Here is a 19,675-nt window from a genome sequence, read left to right as displayed (position 1 = left end):
AGAGAGAGGGGGCAGAGGACGTTATACCGGGGGAGAGAGAGGGGGCAGAGGACGTTATACCGGGGGAGAGGGGGCAGAGGACGTTATACCGGAGGAGAGGGGGCAGAGGACGTTATACCAGAGGAGAGGGGGCAGAGGACGTTATACCGGGGGGGGGGAGAGAGAGGGCAGAGGATGTTATACCGGAGGAGAGAGAGGGGGCAGAGGACGTTATACCAGAGCAGAGAGAGGGGGCAGAGGACGTTATACCGGAGGAGAGGGGGCAGAGGACGTTATACCGGGGGGGGGGAGAGAGAGGGCAGAGGACGTTATACCGGAGGAGAGAGAGGGGGCCGAGGACGTTATACCGGAGGAGAGAGAGGGGGCAGAGGACGTTATAGCGGGGGAGAGAGGGCAGAGGATGTTATACCGGAGGAGAGAGAGGGGGCAGAGGACGTTATACCGGGGGAGAGAGAGGGGGCAGAGGACGTTATAGCGGGGGAGAGAGGGCAGAGGATGTTATACCGGAGGAGAGAGAGGGGGCAGAGGAGGTTATACCGGGGGAGAGAGAGGGGGCAGAGGACGTTATACCGGAGGAGAGGGGACCGAGGACGTTATACTGGAGGAGAGAGAGGGGGCAGAGGACGTTATACCGGGGAGAGAGAGAGGGCAGAGGACGTTATATCGGAGGAGAGGGGGCAGAGGACGTTATACCGGAGGAGAGAGAGGGGGCCGAGGACGTTATACCGGAAGAGAGACAGGGGGCAGAGGACGTTATACCGGGGGAGAGAGAGAGGGCAGAGGATGTTATACTGGAGGAGAGAGAGGGGGCAGAGGACGTTATACCGGGGGAGAGAGAGGGGGCAGAGGACGTTATACCGGGGGAGAGAGGGCAGAGGACGTTATACCGGAGGGGAGAGAGGGGGCCGAGGACGTTATACCGGAGGAGAGACAGGGGGCAGAGGACGTTATACCGGGGGGAGAGAGAGAGGGCAGAGGATGTTATACCGGAGGAGAGAGAGGGGGCAGAGGACGTTATACCGGGGGAGAGAGAGGGGGCAGAGGACGTTATACCGGGGGAGAGAGAGGGGGCAGAGGACGTTATACCGGAGGAGAGGGGGCAGCGGACGTTATACTGGAGGAGAGAGAGGGGGCAGAGGACGTTATACCGGGGGAGAGAGAGGGGGCAGAGGACGTTATACCAGAGGAGAGAGAGGGGGCAGAGGACGTTATACCGGAGGAGAGGGGGCAGAGGACGTTATACCGGGGGGGGGGAGAGAGAGGGCAGAGGACGTTATACCGGAGGAGAGAGAGGGGGCCGAGGACAATATACCGGAGGAGAGAGAGGGGGCAGAGGACGTTATACAGGGGGAGAGAGAGAGGGCAGAGGAGGTTATACCGGGGGAGAGAGAGGGGGCAGAGGACGTTATACCGGAGGAGAGGGGACCGAGGACGTTATACTGGAGGAGAGAGAGGGGGCAGAGGACGTTATATCGGAGGAGAGGGGGCAGAGGACGTTATACCGGAGGAGAGAGAGGGGGCCGAGGACGTTATACCGGAGGAGAGACAGGGGGCAGAGGACGTTATACCGGGGGGAGAGAGAGAGGGCAGAGGATGTTATACCGGAGGAGAGAGAGGGGGCAGAGGACGTTATACCGGGGGAGAGAGAGGGGGCAGAGGACGTTATACCAGAGGAGAGACAGGGGGCAGAGGACGTTATACCGGGGGGAGAGAGAGAGGGCAGAGGATGTTATACTGGAGGAGAGAGAGGGGGCTGAGGACGTTATACCTGAGGAGAGAGAGAGGGCAGAGGAAGTTATACCGGGGGAGAGAGAGAGGGCAGAGGACGTTATACTGGAGGAGAGAGAGAGGGCAGAGGACGTTATACCGGAGGAGAGAGAGAGGGCAGAGGAAGTTATACCGGGGGAGAGAGAGAGGGCAGAGGACGTTATACCGGAGGAGAGAGAGAGGGCAGAGGACGTTATACCGGAGGAGAGAGAGAGGGCAGAGGACGTTATACCGGAGGGGAGAGAGAGGGCAGAGGACGTTATACCGGAGGAGAGAGAGAGGGCAGAGGACGTTATATCGGAGGAGAGAGAGGGGGCAGAGGACGTTATAGCGGGGGAGAGAGGGCAGAGGATGTTATACCGGAGGAGAGAGAGGGGGCAGAGGACTTTATACCGGGGGAGAGAGAGGGGGCAGAGGACGTTATACAGGGGGAGAGAGAGGGGGCAGAGGAGGTTATACCGGGGGAGAGAGAGGGGGCAGAGGACGTTATACCGGAGGAGAGGGGACCGAGGACGTTATACCGAAGGAGCGAGAGAGGGCAGAGGACGTTATACCGGGGAGAGAGAGAGGGCAGAGGACATTATACCGGGGGAGAGAGAGAGGGGGCAGAGGACGTTTGTTATGATCCCAATGGCAGGGGACCTCAAAGATTACAGCAAAGTCTGCAAAACATAAATACCAGCTCATAGGGAAGTGGTAACTAGGCTGACCATATACCTGATCCTAGCGCAAACACTAACAGCAGCCGAGGAACGTGCCTACGTTGATTCTAGACGTCTCGCGCCAGCCGGAGAACTAACTACCCCTATCAGGGAAAATAAGACCTCTCTTGCCTCCAGAGAAAAGACCCCAAAGTAATACAAGCCCCCAACAAATAATAACGGTGAGGTAAGAAGAAAAGACAAACGTAAGAATGAACTAGATTTAGCAAAGAGAGGCCCACTGACTAATAGCAGAATATAGTAAGAAGACTTATATGGTCAGCAAAAAACCCTGCAAAATATCCACGCTGAATATCCAAGAACCCCCAAACCGACTGACGGTGTGGGGGGAGAATATCAGCCCCCCTAGAGCTTCCAGCAATAACAGGAATCACATATTGTACAAGCTGGACAAAAAATATGAACAATGCAAATGATCAAGAGTACGAAAGCAGAACTTAGCTTATCTTGCAAAGAACCAGGACCTGAAGACAGGAGCAAACAGAAGTGAACTGATTACAACGATGCCAGGCACTGGACTGAGAATCCAGGAAGTTTAAATAGCAACACCCCAGGCCTAACGAAGCAGGTGAGCACCAACCTGGTAAAAGACAATCCAAGTGCCAAATCACTAGTGACCACAAGAGGGAGCCAAAAAGTATAGTTCACAACAGACGTTATACCGAAGGAGCGAGAGAGGGCAGAGGACGTTATACCGGAGGAGAGAGAGGGGGCAGAGGACGTTATACCAGAGGAGAGAGAGGGGACAGAGGACGTTATACCGGGGAGAGAGAGAGGGCAGAGGACATTATACCGGGGGAGAGGGGGCAGCAAGCTGATCCACACTAGTAATCAAGGTCTGAACATTCATGTCTGCAGCAAAGCTTCAAGCCACTCAGAGATAAAGGGGAGGAAGAAAAAAAAAAAAAAAAAACAAACTCAGAACTTGTTTTCTTTTAATTCCACTTCAGCAATGCATTAACTATTTATTGGCCTGGCATACTGTTATGATCCCAATGGCAGGGATCGTTATCCCTTATGGCAAGGACGTTATACCGGGGGAGAGAGAGGGGGCAGAGGACGTTATACAGGGGGAGAGAGAGGGGACAGAGGACGTTATACCGGGGAGAGAGAGAGGGCAGAGGATGTTATACCGGAGGAGAGAGAGGGGGCCGAGGATGTTATACCGGAGGAGAGAGAGGGGACAAAGGACGTTATACCGGGGGAGAGGGGGCAGAGGACGTTATACCGGAGGAGAGGGGGCCGAGGACGTTATACAGGAGGAGAGAGAGAGGGCAGAGGACAGTATACCGGAGGAGAGAGAGAGGGCAGAGGACATTATACCGGAGGAGAGAGGGAGGGCAGAGGAAGTTATACCGGAGGAGAGAGAGGGGGCAGAGGATGTTATACCGGAGGAGAGAGAGGGGGCCGAGGATGTTATACTGGAGGGGAGGGGGCAGAGGACGTTATACCGGAGGAGAGAGAGGGGGCCGAGGACGTTATACCGGGGGGAGAGAGAGGGGGCAGAGGACGTTATACCGGGGGAGAGAGAGGGGGCAGAGGACGTTATACCAGGGGAGAGAGAGGGGGCAGAGGACGTTATACCAGGGGAGAGAGAGGGGGCAGAGGACGTTATACCGGAGAAGAGAGAGGGGGCAGAGAACGTTATACCAGAGGAGAGAGAGGGGGCAGAGGACGTCATACCGGAGGAGAGGGGGCAGAGGACGTTATACCGGGGGGGGAGAGAGAGGGCAGAGGACGTTATACCGGAGGAGAGAGAGGGGGCCGAGGACGTTATACCGGAGGAGAGAGAGGGGGCAGAGGACGTTATACCGGGGGAGAGAGGGCAGAGGATGTTATACCGGAGGAGAGGGGGCAGAGGACGTTATACCGGGGGAGAGAGAGGGGGCAGAGGACGTTATACCGGGGGAGAGAGAGGGGGCCGAGGACGTTATACCGGGGAAGAGAGACGGGACAGAGGACGTTATACAGGGGGAGAGAGAGGGGGCAGAGGATGTTATACCGGGGGAGAGAGAGGGGGCAGAGGACGTTATACAGGGGGAGAGAGAGGGAGCAGAGGATGTTATACCGGAGGAGAGAGAGGGGGCAGAGGACGTTATACCGAGGGAGAGAGAGGGGGCAGAGGACGTTATACCGGGGGGAGAGAGAGGGGGCAGAGGACGTTATACCGGGGGAGAGAGAGAGGGCAGAGGATGTTATACCGGAGGAGAGGGGGCAGAGGACATTATACCGGGGGAGAGATTGGGGTCAGAGGACGTTATACCGGGGGAGAGAGAGGGGGCAGAGGACGTTATACCGGGGGAGAGAGAGGGGACAGAGGACGTTATACCGGGGGAGAGAGAGGGGTCAGAGGACGTTATACCGGGGGAGAGAGAGGGGGCAGAGGACGTTATACCGGGGGAGCGAGAGGGGGCCGAGGAGGTTACACAGGGGGTAGTTCGGGGATCGTTGTGAGAACGCCATGGATTACATCGCACCTGCATGAGAACTGATTGCTTTCTATTAAATTGGTGAACAAGGGACAGAGTGTTGTCATTATTCCCACTGTCCACACTGTCCGTCATCCTTTTTCAAATAACTTTATTGAAAATTATATCAATAAAATAGGATACATGGGGATAGGGAAGAATTCAGTATTATTGAATTACTAAAGAAGCTTGGGGAAACAATACAGTGGGAATAAAGGGAAAGAAAAGATGGGGGAAAACACTTTCCAGCATTGTTTATAAACCTTATAATGCGGTTAACAATTACAGTCGTTTCTTAAAGACAATGTGAATGTATTTACAAATATTTGCATATTAGGCTACTTTCACACGTGCGTCGGTACGGGTCTGTCGCTATGCATCGGGCTGACGTACCGACGCACGTTGTGAAATTTGTGCACGACGTGGGCAGTGGATGCAGTTTGTCAACACATCCGCTGCCCAGTGTAAAGTCCGGGGAGGAGGGGGCAGAGTTCCGGCAGCGCATGCGTAGTTGGAAATGGCGGATTTGACGTACGAAAAAATGTTCAGTTGAACGTTTTTTCGTGCCGACGGTCCGCCAAAACACGGCGGATCCAGTGCACGATGGACGCAACGTGTGGCCATACGTCACAATCCGTCGGCAATACAAGGCAATGGGCAAAAAACGCATCCGGCGGGCACATTTGCAGGATCCGTTTTTTGCCCAAAACGACGGATTGCGATGGAGGAGCCACGACGCAGGTGTGAAAGAGGCCTTAAGGAGAGAAAGCCTTAGCGCACTTCAGGGAGCAAAGGTGTTCCAGTATTCCCTCTCTGAAGGGAGGTTGCAGAGGAGTTGCTGGCATCACACGGGCTTTTCATAGGAATTGTGGAGCGACATTTTATCCACAACGTCCGGTATAACCGGGACAGATTCTTCTTTCCATAAAGCCCCAATTGCATTTTTCGTAATTAAACAGATGAATCACTAGGGCTTCATGCTGTGATTTCTTCTACTTCCAGAGGTAATAATGCCATGTGGGGCGTGAGGGTTACTTTTGGTAAATGAGGAATAGTGTTCAGACATCCCCAGAAGGCCTGTATCAGAGCAGCCGGCAGGCGATACTCCTGGAGACCTCCGGATACTATCTGGTAATCAGATACACCTGGAGACCTCCGGATACTATCTGGTAATCAGATCACCTGGAGACCTCCGGATACTATCTGGTAATCAGATACACCTGGAGACCTCCGGATACTATCTGGTAATCAGATCACCTGGAGACCTCCGGATACTATCTGGTAATCAGATCACCTGCAGACCTCCGGATACTATCTGGTAATCAGATCACCTGGAGACCTCCGGATACTATCTGGTAATCAGATACACCTGGAGACCTCCGGATACTATCTGGTAATCAGATACACCTGGAGACCTCCGGATACTATCTGGTAATCAGATCACCTGCAGACCTCCGGATACTATCTGGTAATCAGATCACCTGGAGACCTCCGGATACTATCTGGTAATCAGATCACCTGGAGACCTCCGGATACTATCTGGTAATCAGATCACCTGGAGACCTCCGGATACTATCTGGTAATCAGATCACCTGGAGACCTCCGGATACTATCTGGTAATCAGATCACCTGGAGACCTCCGGATACTATCTGGTAATCAGATCACCTGGAGACCTCCGGATACTATCTGGTAATCAGATCACCTGGAGACCTCCGGATACTATCTGGTAATCAGATCACCTAGAGACCTCCGGATACTATCTGGTAATCAGATCACCTGGAGACCTCCGGACACTATCTGGTAATCAGATCACCTGGAGACCTCCGGATACTATCTGGTAATCAGATCACCTGGAGACCTCCGGATACTATCTGGTAATCAGATCACCTGGAGACCTCCGGATACTATCTGGTAATCAGATCACCTGGAGACCTCCGGACACTATCTGGTAATCAGATCACCTGGAGACCTCCGGACACTATCTGGTAATCAGATCACCTGGAGACCTCCGGATACTATCTGGTAATCAGATCACCTGGAGACCTCCGGACACTATCTGGTAATCAGATACACCTGGAGACCTCCAGATACTATCTGGTAATCAGATCACCTGGAGACCACCGGATACTATCTGGTAATCAGATCACCTGGAGACCTCCGGATACTATCTGGTAATCAGATCACCTGGAGACCTCCAGATACTATCTGGTAATCAGATCACCTGGAGACCACCGGATACTATCTGGTAATCAGATCACCTGGAGACCTCCGGATACTATCTGGTAATCAGACCAATGGGAGAGGAGTAGTGTTAGGGCTGATTTACGCCATTGCTCACAGGTGACTGATGTTTTACGATCTTTTTCCCAATTTACCATGGCGGCTGCTGTTTTTTCAAAGATTTGGTCCAAGTTAAGGGCTTGATAGAAGCTTCTAGATTTCCAGGACATTTTATTATTTGGGTTACATATTAATTGACTTGTGAATTCTGTTTCTAGGGATTGTTTCTTTAGATGTAAAATGTATGGTTGTATTCGGGCTAGATATTTGAAGTCTTGGTTGCAGAAGTCATGTTCTTCTATTAATATTTTTTTGTTTTAAATTCCTTGCCATTATGTAAGTTTTTTAATTTTTGTAATTTTTTTGTTTTTCCATGAATCCGGAGTTGATTCCCCTACTATCAAGCTAAAGAATCGTAAAGATACATTCTTCACTTGGTCAAAGCTTTTACGCCTTTCCCTTTGAGTACTTGCTATTTCCATAAGGACAGCTCGTAAAGTAGGAGAGGAGATGATCACCGAATCAGGGTAAAGGAAATAATCAAGGATCAACCGAGATAGGGGGTCTTATTATTTTGGCTCACTTCGATTTCGACTCATAGTGGAACATTACCCTCTTTGATCCAATTGATGGATTGTTTGAACAAATTTGTGTATTAATAGTTAATCAAATTTGGAAGGGATAGTCCTCCTCTTAATTTATTTATAACTAGAGTTTTAGTTGTGTTTGTAGTTTTCTTATGAATTCTGGAGGGATGATAAGCGGAATGGCTGTATATACAGTACAGACCAAAAGTTAGGACACACCTTCTCATTTAAAGATTTTTCTGTATTTTCATGACTACGAAAATTGTAAATTCACACTGAAGGCATCAAAACTATGAATTATCACATGTGGAATTATATACTTAACAAAAAAGTGTGAAACAACTGAAATTATGTCTTATATTCTAGGTTCTTCACAGTAGCCACCTTTTGCTTTGATGACTGCTTTGCACACTCTTGGCATTCTCTTGATGAGCTACAAGAGGTAGTCACCGGGAATGGTCTTCACTTCACAGGTGTGCCCTGTCAGGTTTAATAAGTGGATTTCTTGCCTTATAAATGGGGTTGGGACCCTCAGTTGTGTTGAGCAGAAGTCTGGTGGATACACAGCTGATAGTCCTACTGAATAGACTTAGAATTTGTATTATGGCAAGAAAAAAGCAGCTAAGAAAAACGAGTGGCCATCATTACTTTAAGAAATGAAGGTCAGTACATTGCGGAGTCTTCCTTAACCCCCCCTCCCCTCTCCCTCCTTACTCCCCTTCTCCCCCATTACCCCCCCCCCTTTTTCTTCTCCTCTCTTTTTCTCTTTCTTTCCTTTTCTCCTATCTCTACAATTGCTTTTCTTACAGGTTCTGTATTCTGTATATAAGGTCCATGTCCCGAGGTGATTCTCAAGATGAGAACCATGTACCCTTTATGTGCCAGAGTCCTTGTTCAACTACACCTGTGCTGTGTTCTCAGAGGCGTAATGTATAGCTCTGGACATTGTAATGATTCTTTTTATTGTTTTTCCTGTTTAAAATTTCAATAAATATTTACTGAAAAAAAAAAAAAAAAAAAAAAAAAGAGATGAAGGTCAGTCAGTCCGAACAATTTGGAAAACTTTGAAAGTGTCCCCAAGTGCAGTTGCAAAAACCATCAAGCGCTACAAAGAGACTGGCTCACATGAGGACCGCCCCAGGAAAGGAAGACCAAGAGTCACCTCTGCTTCTGAGGATAAGTTTATCTGAGTCACCAGCCTCAGAAATCGCAGGTTAACAGCAGCTCAGATTAGAGACCAGGTCAATGCCACACAGAGTTCTAGCAGCAGACACATCTCTACAACAACCGTTAGGGCTCACACTCACTAGCGAGCAAAACGGACGAGTGCAATCTGATAAAAAATCGGATTGCACTCGGACCAATGTTAGTCAATAGGTGACATCTCATTTGCAATTTTTTTCTGCGAGTGCTGTCTGATTTTTACCCATCAGTGTTCTTTGAAAAGCCGGTAATTCAGCGCGGTGTACAGTAAAATCACACTGACAGGTTAAAATAGAATAGATATATACACATAGAATAGGTATATATATATATTGACAAAGGATAACACATCCGAAACGTTACCACGCCGTTCAGGCATTAAAGTCCACTTTTTTCCAATTATTTTGTGCTGCTTTTCCTTTTTTTTGAGTTATATATATATATATATATATTTTTTTAACACAGAGATGGATAGCATAAAAGCCGGCAATTCAATTGCTGGCTTTTCCTATCTCCTTACCAAACCCAACAGGATATGACACATGGATACACACAGTAAACCATTTTTTACATATTCCTCACTAATAATGTTACAAGTGTATGTGTGCAAAATTTGGGAACTCTAGCTGTTAAAATAAAGGGTTAAATCACGGAAAAAACTGGTGTGAGCTCCCGCGCAATTTTCTTCGCCAGAGTGGGAAAGCCAGTGACTGAGGGCAGATATTAATAGCCTAGAGCTATGAGCTCGAGCGTGAGAATTTTTGAGAATATTTTCTCACGCTCGAGTTCATATGAGGTTATACCAGCAGGGGGCGCAGAACCGCAAGTCCAGGTAGCTACGTTCCCCTGCATTCCATTCATTCCCCAGTTTTTACAGCCAGGGGCAGCTGCATTAGCAGAGCTCCTGCTTGTAAAATTATTTAACCCCGTCAGATGGATTTACAGCGTGGGACATGACTGTAACGCCGGAGAGGTATGGGATATTGTTGTTTGTTTTACCTTTTTTACAGAAGACAAGGGTCGTCATTTGGATTGAGCGTATAATAAACATATTACAACACCCTGTGTCTTTATTTCATTAAACTACTTTTTTCCTAATGTGTGTGAGTTTTTTTAACCCTTTATTAATATTGGATTAATAATGGATAGGTGTCTTATTGACGCCTCTCCATTATTAACCTGGCTTAATGTCACCTTACAATAGCAAGGTGACATTAACCCTTCATTACCCCATATCCCACCGCTACTCGGGAGTGGGAAGAGAGAGGCCAAGTGCCAGAATAGGCGCATCTTACAGATGTGCCTTTTCTGGGGTGGCTGGGGGCAGATGTTTGTAGCCAGGGGGGGGGGGGCAATAACCATGGACCCTCTCTAGGCTATTAATATCTGCCCTCAGTCACTGGTTTCCCACTCTGGCGGAGAAAATTGCATGGGAGCTCACGCCAGAGTTTCCGAGATTTAACCCTTTATTTTAACAGCTAGAGCCCCCAAATTTTACACACAGACACTACTAACATTATTAGTGAGGAATATGTAGAAAAATAAGGGCTATGTGATGGTTTACTGTATGTAATCATGTGTCATATCCTGTCGGGTTTGGGAAGGAGAAATGAAAAGTCGGCATTTGAATTACTGGCTATTCTGCTATTTAGCGCTGAATTAATTATAAATAAATATATATATATCTATAATATAATGTTGGGAGCGTCACTCTGTCCGAAGCCTTTATAGACTGCTCAGGCGCGACGCTCCTAGCGTTATATTATAGCCAGTGACAGAAAAAAAAATGGCGCCGAAAGCGCGGACTGCCGGGAGCAGGGGGACATTTATGATCCGTGGGGACACCGTGGACATGATTGCGCCCTGATGATGCTGTGGTAGTTCATGCCACAGCAATTTGTTACTTACACCACCTGATTCCTTTCCGCCGCCATTTTCTTGGTCGTCCTGCTGCCGGGATCAGCGCCTGCGCAGTCCGCACTTTCCGGCGCCATTTTCTTGAAGACACACTGCAGTGTGTCTTCAAGAAAATGGCGCCGGAAAGCGCGGACTGTGCAGGCGCCTATTCCGGCAGCAGGACGACCAAGAAAATGGCGGCGGAAAGGAATCAGGTAGCGTGTGCACAGGATCCCGCCCTCATTACGCTTTCTTACGATTTCTTACTTAGGCCCCCTGACTCCGGGCCATGAATGTCTTCTTCTCCCGGAATCGGCGCATGCGCAGTGCGCGCTTTCCGGCGCCATTTTCTTGGATACCTCAGTGTGTCTTCAAGAAAATGGTGCCGGAAAGCGCAGACTGCGCAGGCGCCGATTCCTAGAGCAGCAGTCTGCACTTTTCGCCGCATACAGGGCATATAATCTTACGGAGCATCTTATGGGGGCCATCAACCATAATGGAGCAGCATACAGGGCATATAGTACTATGGAGCATCTTATGGGGCCAACAACCTTTATGGAGCAGCATACAGGGCATATAATCCTATGGAGCATCTTATGGGGGCCATCAACCATAATGGAGCAGCATACAGGGCATATAATCCTATGGAGCATCTTATGGGGCCAACAACTATAATGGAGCAGCGTATGGGGCATATGGATGGGAGCAGCAAATTACAGAACGGTGGCGCAGGATGGGAGCAGCACATTACAGAACTGTGGCGCAGGATGGGAGCAGCACATGACACAATAGAGCAGCACATGACAGAATAGGGGGTGTAGGATGGCAGCAGCACATGAAAGGATGGGGCGCAGGATGGGAGCAGCACATGACCAAAATGGAGGCGCAGGATGGGAGCAGCACATGACCAAAATGGAGGCGCAGGATGGGAGCAGCACATGACCAAAATGGAGGCGCAGGATGGGAGCAGCACATGACAACATGGGGGCGCAGGATAGGAGCACCACATGACAGCATGGGGGCGCAGGATGGGAGCACATAACAGGATAAGGGCTCAGGAAGATAGTAGCACATAACAGGATGGGGGCGCATGATGGTAGCAGCACATGACAGGATTATGGTGGAGTATGGGAGCACCACATGACAGGATTGGGGTACAGGATGGGAGCATGTGACAGGATTGGGGTACAGGATGGGAGCATGTGACAGGATAAGTGCTCAGGAAGACAGTAGCACATCACAAGAAGGAGGCACACAAAACAGGATGGGGGCTGCACATGACAGGATGGGGGTGCAAGATGGTAGCAGCACATGACAAGATTAGGGCGCAGGATGGAAGTAACACATACCAGGATGGAGACCATATACCAAAATAAATGCTCGCCACCCAGGCGTAGAATGGGTTCAATAGCTAGTATATATATATATATATATATATATATATATATATATATATATATATATATATGTGTGTCTCACTGACATATATACATGTATATACTGTATATCTACCTATACTATGTGTAGACATTTATTTTATCTATTCTATTGCAACCTGTCAGTGTGATTTTACTGTAAGCGCACAGGAATTGCCGGCTTTTCTATCTATCTATCACATATATATAACAGATAGATAGAGATATATATATATATATATATATATATATATATACATACACCGTATATATTTCTGTGTGTGTTTTGAACAATATTTCGTTGTAAAACGATGTGTAAATGTCAGAGAATGGCTGTCTGTAAAAGCTCATGTTAAAATCGAATTGCACATGGATGTCATACGGATGTTGAGATAAAAAAAATCGCATTGACATCGCATGACACTCGCATATTTTACCTCCGTTTTTTCGGTCCAGAAATTGGACCTTTTTTTTACTCTCAAATGGGTATGAGCCCTTACGAGGAGACTTTGTGCAGCAGGCCTTCATGGTAAAATAGCTGCTAGGAAGCCATTGCTAAGGACAGGCAACAAGCAGAAGAGACTTGTTTGGGCTAAAGAACACAAGGAATGGACATTAGACCAGTGGAAATCTGTGCTTTGGTCCGATGAGTCCAAATTTGAGATCTTTGGTTCCAACTACTGTGTCTTTGTGCGACACAGAAAAGGTGAACGGATGGACTCTACATGCCTGGTTCCCACCGTGAATCATGGATCTTGCAGCGGCATGCTGTTCCATCCGGTTTGCGTTTAGTTGGACCATCATTTATTTTTCAACAGGACAATGACCCCAAACACACCTCCAGGCTGTGTAAGGGCTATTTGACCAAGAAGGAGAGTGATGGGGTGCTACGCCAGATGACCTGGCCTCTACAGTCACCAGACCTGAACCCAATCGAGATGGTTTGGGGTGAGCTGGACCGCAGAGTGAAGGCAAAAGGGCCAACAAGTGCTAAGCATCTCTGGGAACTCCTTCAAGATTGTTGGAAGACCATTCCCGGTGACTACCTCTAGAAGGTCATCAAGAGAATGCCAAGAGTGTGCAAAGCAGTCATCAAAGCAAAAGGTGGCTACTTTGAAGAACCTAGAATATAAGACATAATTTCAGTTGTTTCACACTTTTTTGTTAAGTATATAATTCCACATGTGGTAATTCATAGTTTTGATGCCTTCAGTGTGAATGTACAATTCTCATAGTCATGAAAATACAGAAAATCTTTAAATGAGAAGATGTTCCCAAACTTTTGGTCTGCACTGTATATTCTGCCATTGGTTCCATGATCAAGGCAAAGAGTAGTGGTGACAGTGGGCAACCCTGCCTGGTCCCGTTTGATATTATTAGTGCTTTAGATAAATGGTTATTTGCAGATATCTTGGCGGAGGGGTATGTGTATAAGACCATGATTGTCCTGAGCAATTGGGTATCAAATCCAAATTTTAACAAAGTAGCAGTTAAGAAGTCCCAATTAATTGTGTCAAAGGCCTTTTCTGCGTCTAGGGCCAGTAAAATTGATGGAATTTTGTTATGTTTAATGACATTAATCAAATTGAGACTTCTTCTGCTGCCGTCTATCGTTTGTCGGCCTTCCACGAAGCCCAATTGGTCCCTGTGAATGATATCTGGTAATATGTTCCTTAGCCTATTCGCGATCATTTTAGCGTATATTTTCACATCAGCATTAATTAACGACATAGGTCATTGTCAGTCATCCTGTCCCGGTCCGGCCTTGGGTTTAGAGAGTCTGTAACCGGAGTATGTTGAGTGACTCTGATCCCGCTCAGCCTGGGACTCCAAGTCCATATCAGCGTGCATGACCCTTGCGGTGCCCTGCGGCAGTACCGGAGACCCCCTGACGTGGTACCTGGTGCCCACCTGCAGCTCAAGCCTAACCTCATCATCAGAGGCTCTAGTGTACACCAGGTAGTCACTAAGCTACGCCGATCCAGGTAGGCCCGGTCCATCGTGCAGTAGGTCCACACCCCCCAGACTGACACCACCTTTACACTACGGTAGCTACGCTACTGACTACCACCATGTGGTTAGATGAGCACATGACACGCTACATCACTTATACGGTATGTGAGCGCCAATAGAGGGCGACGTGGCACTTAATTGTTCATACTGTGCAGCACGCCGTGGCAGCACTCACCTGCCGAGCGCAGGGATGGAGGGAGAACGATGCCGCACCACCCACTCATTGGCTCCACCACACTCACGGTCAGTGCTACTTCGTAGCGTTATATATGAACCCCACATGTGCGGAGCAGCAAATAATGGAATTGTGCGTGTATGTTATGCAGTGTACATGGCGCACATAATGTGTAGGTATATATGTGTATATATGTGTCTAGATGTGCCCAGGTGAGGCGGATGGCCATGACTATGGGCAGGGTGATCTGGGGTCCAGTTCTTCGGTGGTCACTCGCCTCCACAGTTGCACTCACCAGATAGACTTTGCAGTGGTTGATGTCATCGATAGAGAAGAGCACGGCGTCCTTGATGAAGATGGACATGGCCCGGAGGATGAAGGATGAGAAGAGATTCATGTGGATATAATTACGTGTACAGCGCAGCCTCCTGCATGAAAGAACAACGACCAGACACTGAGCCATCAACATCAACACCATGATGGACACAGTCCACAACAGTGAGCTCACAGCACCGAGAAGGGAAAGTCACGTCATTCTGGAAATCACAGGACGGAGACATCATCGATCTGCACATGCTGAAAAACCGGAAACAACATTTCAGAACCAGCTGGATTTCTCCAGTCCGGACTCTGAGCCTCGTGCCGAAATCCCAGCACCTCCAGCCTTAGCCGCTGTCACTGAGGTCATTAATGGTCGTCTGAGGAAGCTTCTACCGCTGAAGGTACAATTCATCCAGATCCTCAGCTGGCAGCTCCTGTGTAATCACCGACCAACAACGTTCCCGATGTGCTCAATGGAGACAAGAGTGGAGACACTGACAGAATTTCCTATGTAATCACCGACCAATAACGTTCCCAATGTGCTCAATGGAGACAAGAGTGGAGACACTGACAGTATTTCCTATGTAATCACCGACCAACAACGTTCCCAATGTGCTCAATGGAGACAAGAGTGGAGACACTGACAGTATTTCCTATGTAATCACCGACCAACAACGTTCCCAATGTGCTCAATGGAGACAAGAGTGGAGACACTGACAGTATTTCCTTTGTAATCTCCGACCAACAACGTTCCCGATGTGCTGGATGGAGACAAGAGTGGAGACACTGACAGTATTTCCTATGTAATCACCGACCAACAACGTTCCCAATGTGCTCAATGGAGACAAGAGTGGAGACACTGACAGTATTTCCTTTGTAATCTCCGACCAACAACGTTCCCGATGTGCTGGATGGAGACAAGAGTGGAGACACTGACAGTATTTCCTATGTAATCACCGACCAACAACGTTCCCAATGTGCTCGATGGAGACAAGAGTGGAGACACTGACAGTATTTCCTATGTAATCACCGACCAACAACGTTCCCAATGTGCTCAATGGAGACAAGAGTGGAGACACTGACAGTATTTCCTTTGTAATCTCCGACCAACAACGTTCCCGATGTGCTCGATGGAGACAAGTCCAGAGACACTGACAGAATTTCCTATGTAATCACCGACCAACAACGTTCCCAATGTGCTCAATGGAGACAAGAGTGGAGACACTGACAGTATTTCCTTTGTAATCTCCGACCAACAACGTTCCCGATGTGCTGGATGGAGACAAGAGTGGAGACACTGACAGTATTTCCTATGTAATCACCGACCAACAACGTTCCCAATGTGCTCAATGGAGACAAGAGTGGAGACACTGACAGTATTTCCTTTGTAATCTCCGACCAACAACGTTCCCGATGAGCTGGATGGAGACAAGAGTGGAGACACTGCCGGCAGCTCCTGTGTGATCAATGACCAATGCCCTCCCCGATGTGCTTGATGGACACAAGAGTAGAGATACTGACGACAGCTCCTGTGTAATCACCAGCCAATTACAACACCGATGTGCTCAATGGAGACAAGTGCAGAGACGCTACCAGCAGCTCCTATGTAATCACTGACCAATTACATCCCCAATGTGCTAGATGGAAACAAGTTCACAGATGCTGCCGGCAGCTACTGTGTAATAACCGACCAATGACTTCTCTGATGTGCTCGATGGAGACAAGTCAGGAGACGCAGTCAGTAGCTCCTGTGTAATCACTGACCATGGACATCCCCGATGTGCTCAATGGAGAAAAAGTCTGGAGAAGCTCCCTGCAGCTCCTGTGTAATCACCGACCAATGACCTCCCTGATGTGCTTGTGTTCCATCACTAAATCAATGTATCGCAAGCGGTTAACGACCTGAAATTAAGAGTTGAGGGGTTCGGCCAATGGAAATTATGTCACAGTACACCATCATCCCGAGAGGAAAAATGGTGAGATGTTTCCTTGTGAAGGCATCATCATGGTGCTGCCCACGTGGTCTTGTCAGATTAGAAGAATGGCGAATAGTGGTCCGGTCTATGCTGCGCTGCAAGTGAAATTAGATGTCACATACTAAGAGTAAGGTGTTAAGTGTCTACAAAAACCATTAGAGGGTGTCAGCACGACATTGCCTTCAATCCGGACATCCGGTCCTCTGACCTCATACCACCGGTCCCAAAAGTGATCATGATACATTTCAAGATGGCAATGGAGACTGGAATGGAGGTCTATCCTCTTCAGTGAGGAGTCACACTGTTCTCTTCCACGCAATGATAACCAATCATTACTCTGGAGATGTCATGGGCAACTCCACGAAGAAGACTTCACGAAGGCACGCAACACCGGTCCTACTCTCAGGATTATGCTGTGGGGGGACATAATGTTCTGTGGCTGGACCCATCTAGTCTTCATTGCAAATCACTAAGTGCTTGCGATATACTGATTTGTTCGTGGACCCAATGGTGCAGCCATTTCTCCCAAGTGTCCAAAGAGCCGTTTTTCCACACCAAATCCACAGACTGCATATTCCTCGCACTACTGTGAGCGACTGTGTGGCTACACCTGCTCCTGACTAGTCTACCATCGAGCACATCGGGGACGTCATTGGCCAGTTATTACACAGGAACTGTCGGCAGCATCTCCTAACTAGTCTACCATTGAGCACATCGGGGATGTCATTGGCCGGTGATTACACAGGAGTTGCCTCCGGAGTTGTCTCCATCGGGCACAATGGGAACACCATTGGTCAATGATGACATAGGAGCTGCTGGCAGCGTCTCCAGACTTGTCTCTATAGAGCACATCAGGGACATCATTGGTCGGTGATTACACAGGAGCTGCTGGCAGCGTCTCCAGACTTGTCTCTATAGAGCACATCAGGGACATCATTGGTCGGTGATTACACAGGAGCTGCTGGCAGCGTCTCCAGACTTGTCTCTATAGAGCACATCAGGGACATCATTGGTCGGTGATTACACAGGAACTGCTGGCAGCGTCTCCAGACTTGTCTCTATAGAGCACATCAGGGACATCATTGGTCGGTGATTACACAGGAGCTACTGGCAGCATCTCTGGAGTTGTCTCCATACAGCACATCGGGCATGTCATTGGCCGGTGATTACACAGGAGCTGCTGGCAGCATCTCCAGACCTACGGTATCTCCATAGAGCACATCAGGAATAGTGATGAGTGAATATACTTGTTACTCAAGATTTCTCGAGCGTGCTCCGGTGTCCTCCGAGTATGTGTTAGTGCTCGGAGATTTAGTTTTCCTCACCCACAGCTGAATGACTTACATCTGTTAGCCAGCCTGAGTACATGTGGGGATTCCCTAACAACCAGACAACCTCCACATGTACTTATGCTGGCTAACAGATGTAAATCATTCAGCTGCGGCGATAAAAACGAAATCTCCGAGCACTAAAAAATACTCGGAGGACACCGGAGCGTGCTCGGGAAATCTCAAGTAACGAGTATATTCGCTCATCACTAATCAGGAGCGTCATTTGTTAGTGATTACACAGGAAATGTCAGCAGCGTCTCCTGAGTTGTCTCCATAGAGCACATCGGGGACGTCTTTGGTCGGTGATTACACAGGAGCAGTTGGCAGCGGACCCTGATGATCTATACATTCAGAGGCAGAACCTTCCTCAGACGACCATTAATGACCGGGGCCGGAGGTGCTGGGATTCTGCACGAGGCTCAGACTCCGCTCTGGAGAATACACAGGGTGTGATAATGTTCATGTTCCCACCATGTGCCGATTAGTGACATCTCCATCATCCACTGCTCCTTCTTGGTGTTGTAATTTCAATGTTGATTGTTGTGTAAGAATATATATATGTATGCACACACACACTACACAGAAGTATCACTCCCATCATCACTGCTCACAGGAGCTCACAATCTACTCTTAGGGTATGTGCCACGTTGCGGATTTTGCTGCGGATCTGCAGCTGTTTTCCATGAGTGTACAGCACCATGTAAACCTATGGAAAACAAAATCTGCAGTGCACATGCTGCGGAAAAAAACGCGCAGAAACGCTGCGTTGTTTATTCCGCAGCATGTTCATTCTTTGTGCGGATTCTTCAGCGGTTTACACCTGCTCCATTATAGGAATCCGCAGGTGTAAAACCGCAGGTGGAATCCGCACAAAAACCGTGGTAATTCCGCAGTAAATCCGCAGGTTATCCGCTGTGCGGTTTACCTGTGGATTTACAAAAACAGGTGCGGAAAAATCCGCAGAGATCCCACCTACATGTGCACATAACCTTTTTTATAACATACAAACAAAATAAATCAGACAAGGCACTTATCACCTGAATGACAGGAGGAGCAGTAGGGCCAGAAACAGGGAGCTCAGCGAGGTGCCATACCCCACTGTATACAGGGTCTTCAGGTGCATATAATATTCCTGCTGTAAAGACAAATAAACAGCGAACATCTGTGACTAAATACATGAAATAAAAAATAATAATGTAGTAAAGCCCTAAATATGTTGCAAATGTAGCGATGTACTAGATTAAAGGTGCCGTATATGGGGGGTTGTGAAGAAACCAGATTGTATCTTAATTTCCCAGACAACCATGTTTTTGCAAACCAAAAGAACTGGTGTTTTATCTGTATATTGGCTTGTGGATTTAAGTGTTTATGTCTGGTGGGTCAAGAAGACAGACTTGCCAACTGATATACTATCTAACATACTGTGTAAAGGCCCCGTCTCACATAGCGAGATCGCTAGCGAGATCGCTGCTGAGTCACAAGTTTTGTGACGCAACAGCGACCTCCATAGCGATCTCGCT

The 19,675-nt window shown here is 48.4% G+C and overlaps 1 protein-coding gene across 2 annotated transcripts in view; it reads right to left on the bottom strand.

Moving 5' to 3' along the window:
* The window catches only part of SCTR (secretin receptor), a 231,348-nt gene that overhangs the window by 85,109 nt on the left and 126,564 nt on the right, over nucleotides 1–19,675 (bottom strand). For both annotated transcript variants that reach the window (XM_077273411.1, XM_077273410.1), the window contains 2 exons: nucleotides 19,193–19,290; nucleotides 14,823–14,955 (listed from right to left, as the gene is read on the bottom strand). In XM_077273411.1, coding sequence (XP_077129526.1) covers nucleotides 14,823–14,955; nucleotides 19,193–19,290 — 231 coding nt within the window. The remainder of the gene's footprint in view (nucleotides 1–14,822; nucleotides 14,956–19,192; nucleotides 19,291–19,675) is intronic.

Source organism: Ranitomeya variabilis, chromosome 7 (assembly GCF_051348905.1).
Source record: "Ranitomeya variabilis isolate aRanVar5 chromosome 7, aRanVar5.hap1, whole genome shotgun sequence".
Classification (NCBI taxonomy): domain Eukaryota; kingdom Metazoa; phylum Chordata; class Amphibia; order Anura; family Dendrobatidae; genus Ranitomeya; species Ranitomeya variabilis.
The sequence above is the reverse complement of the archived record's forward strand: the minus strand, read 5'-3'. Positions and strand labels throughout refer to the sequence as shown.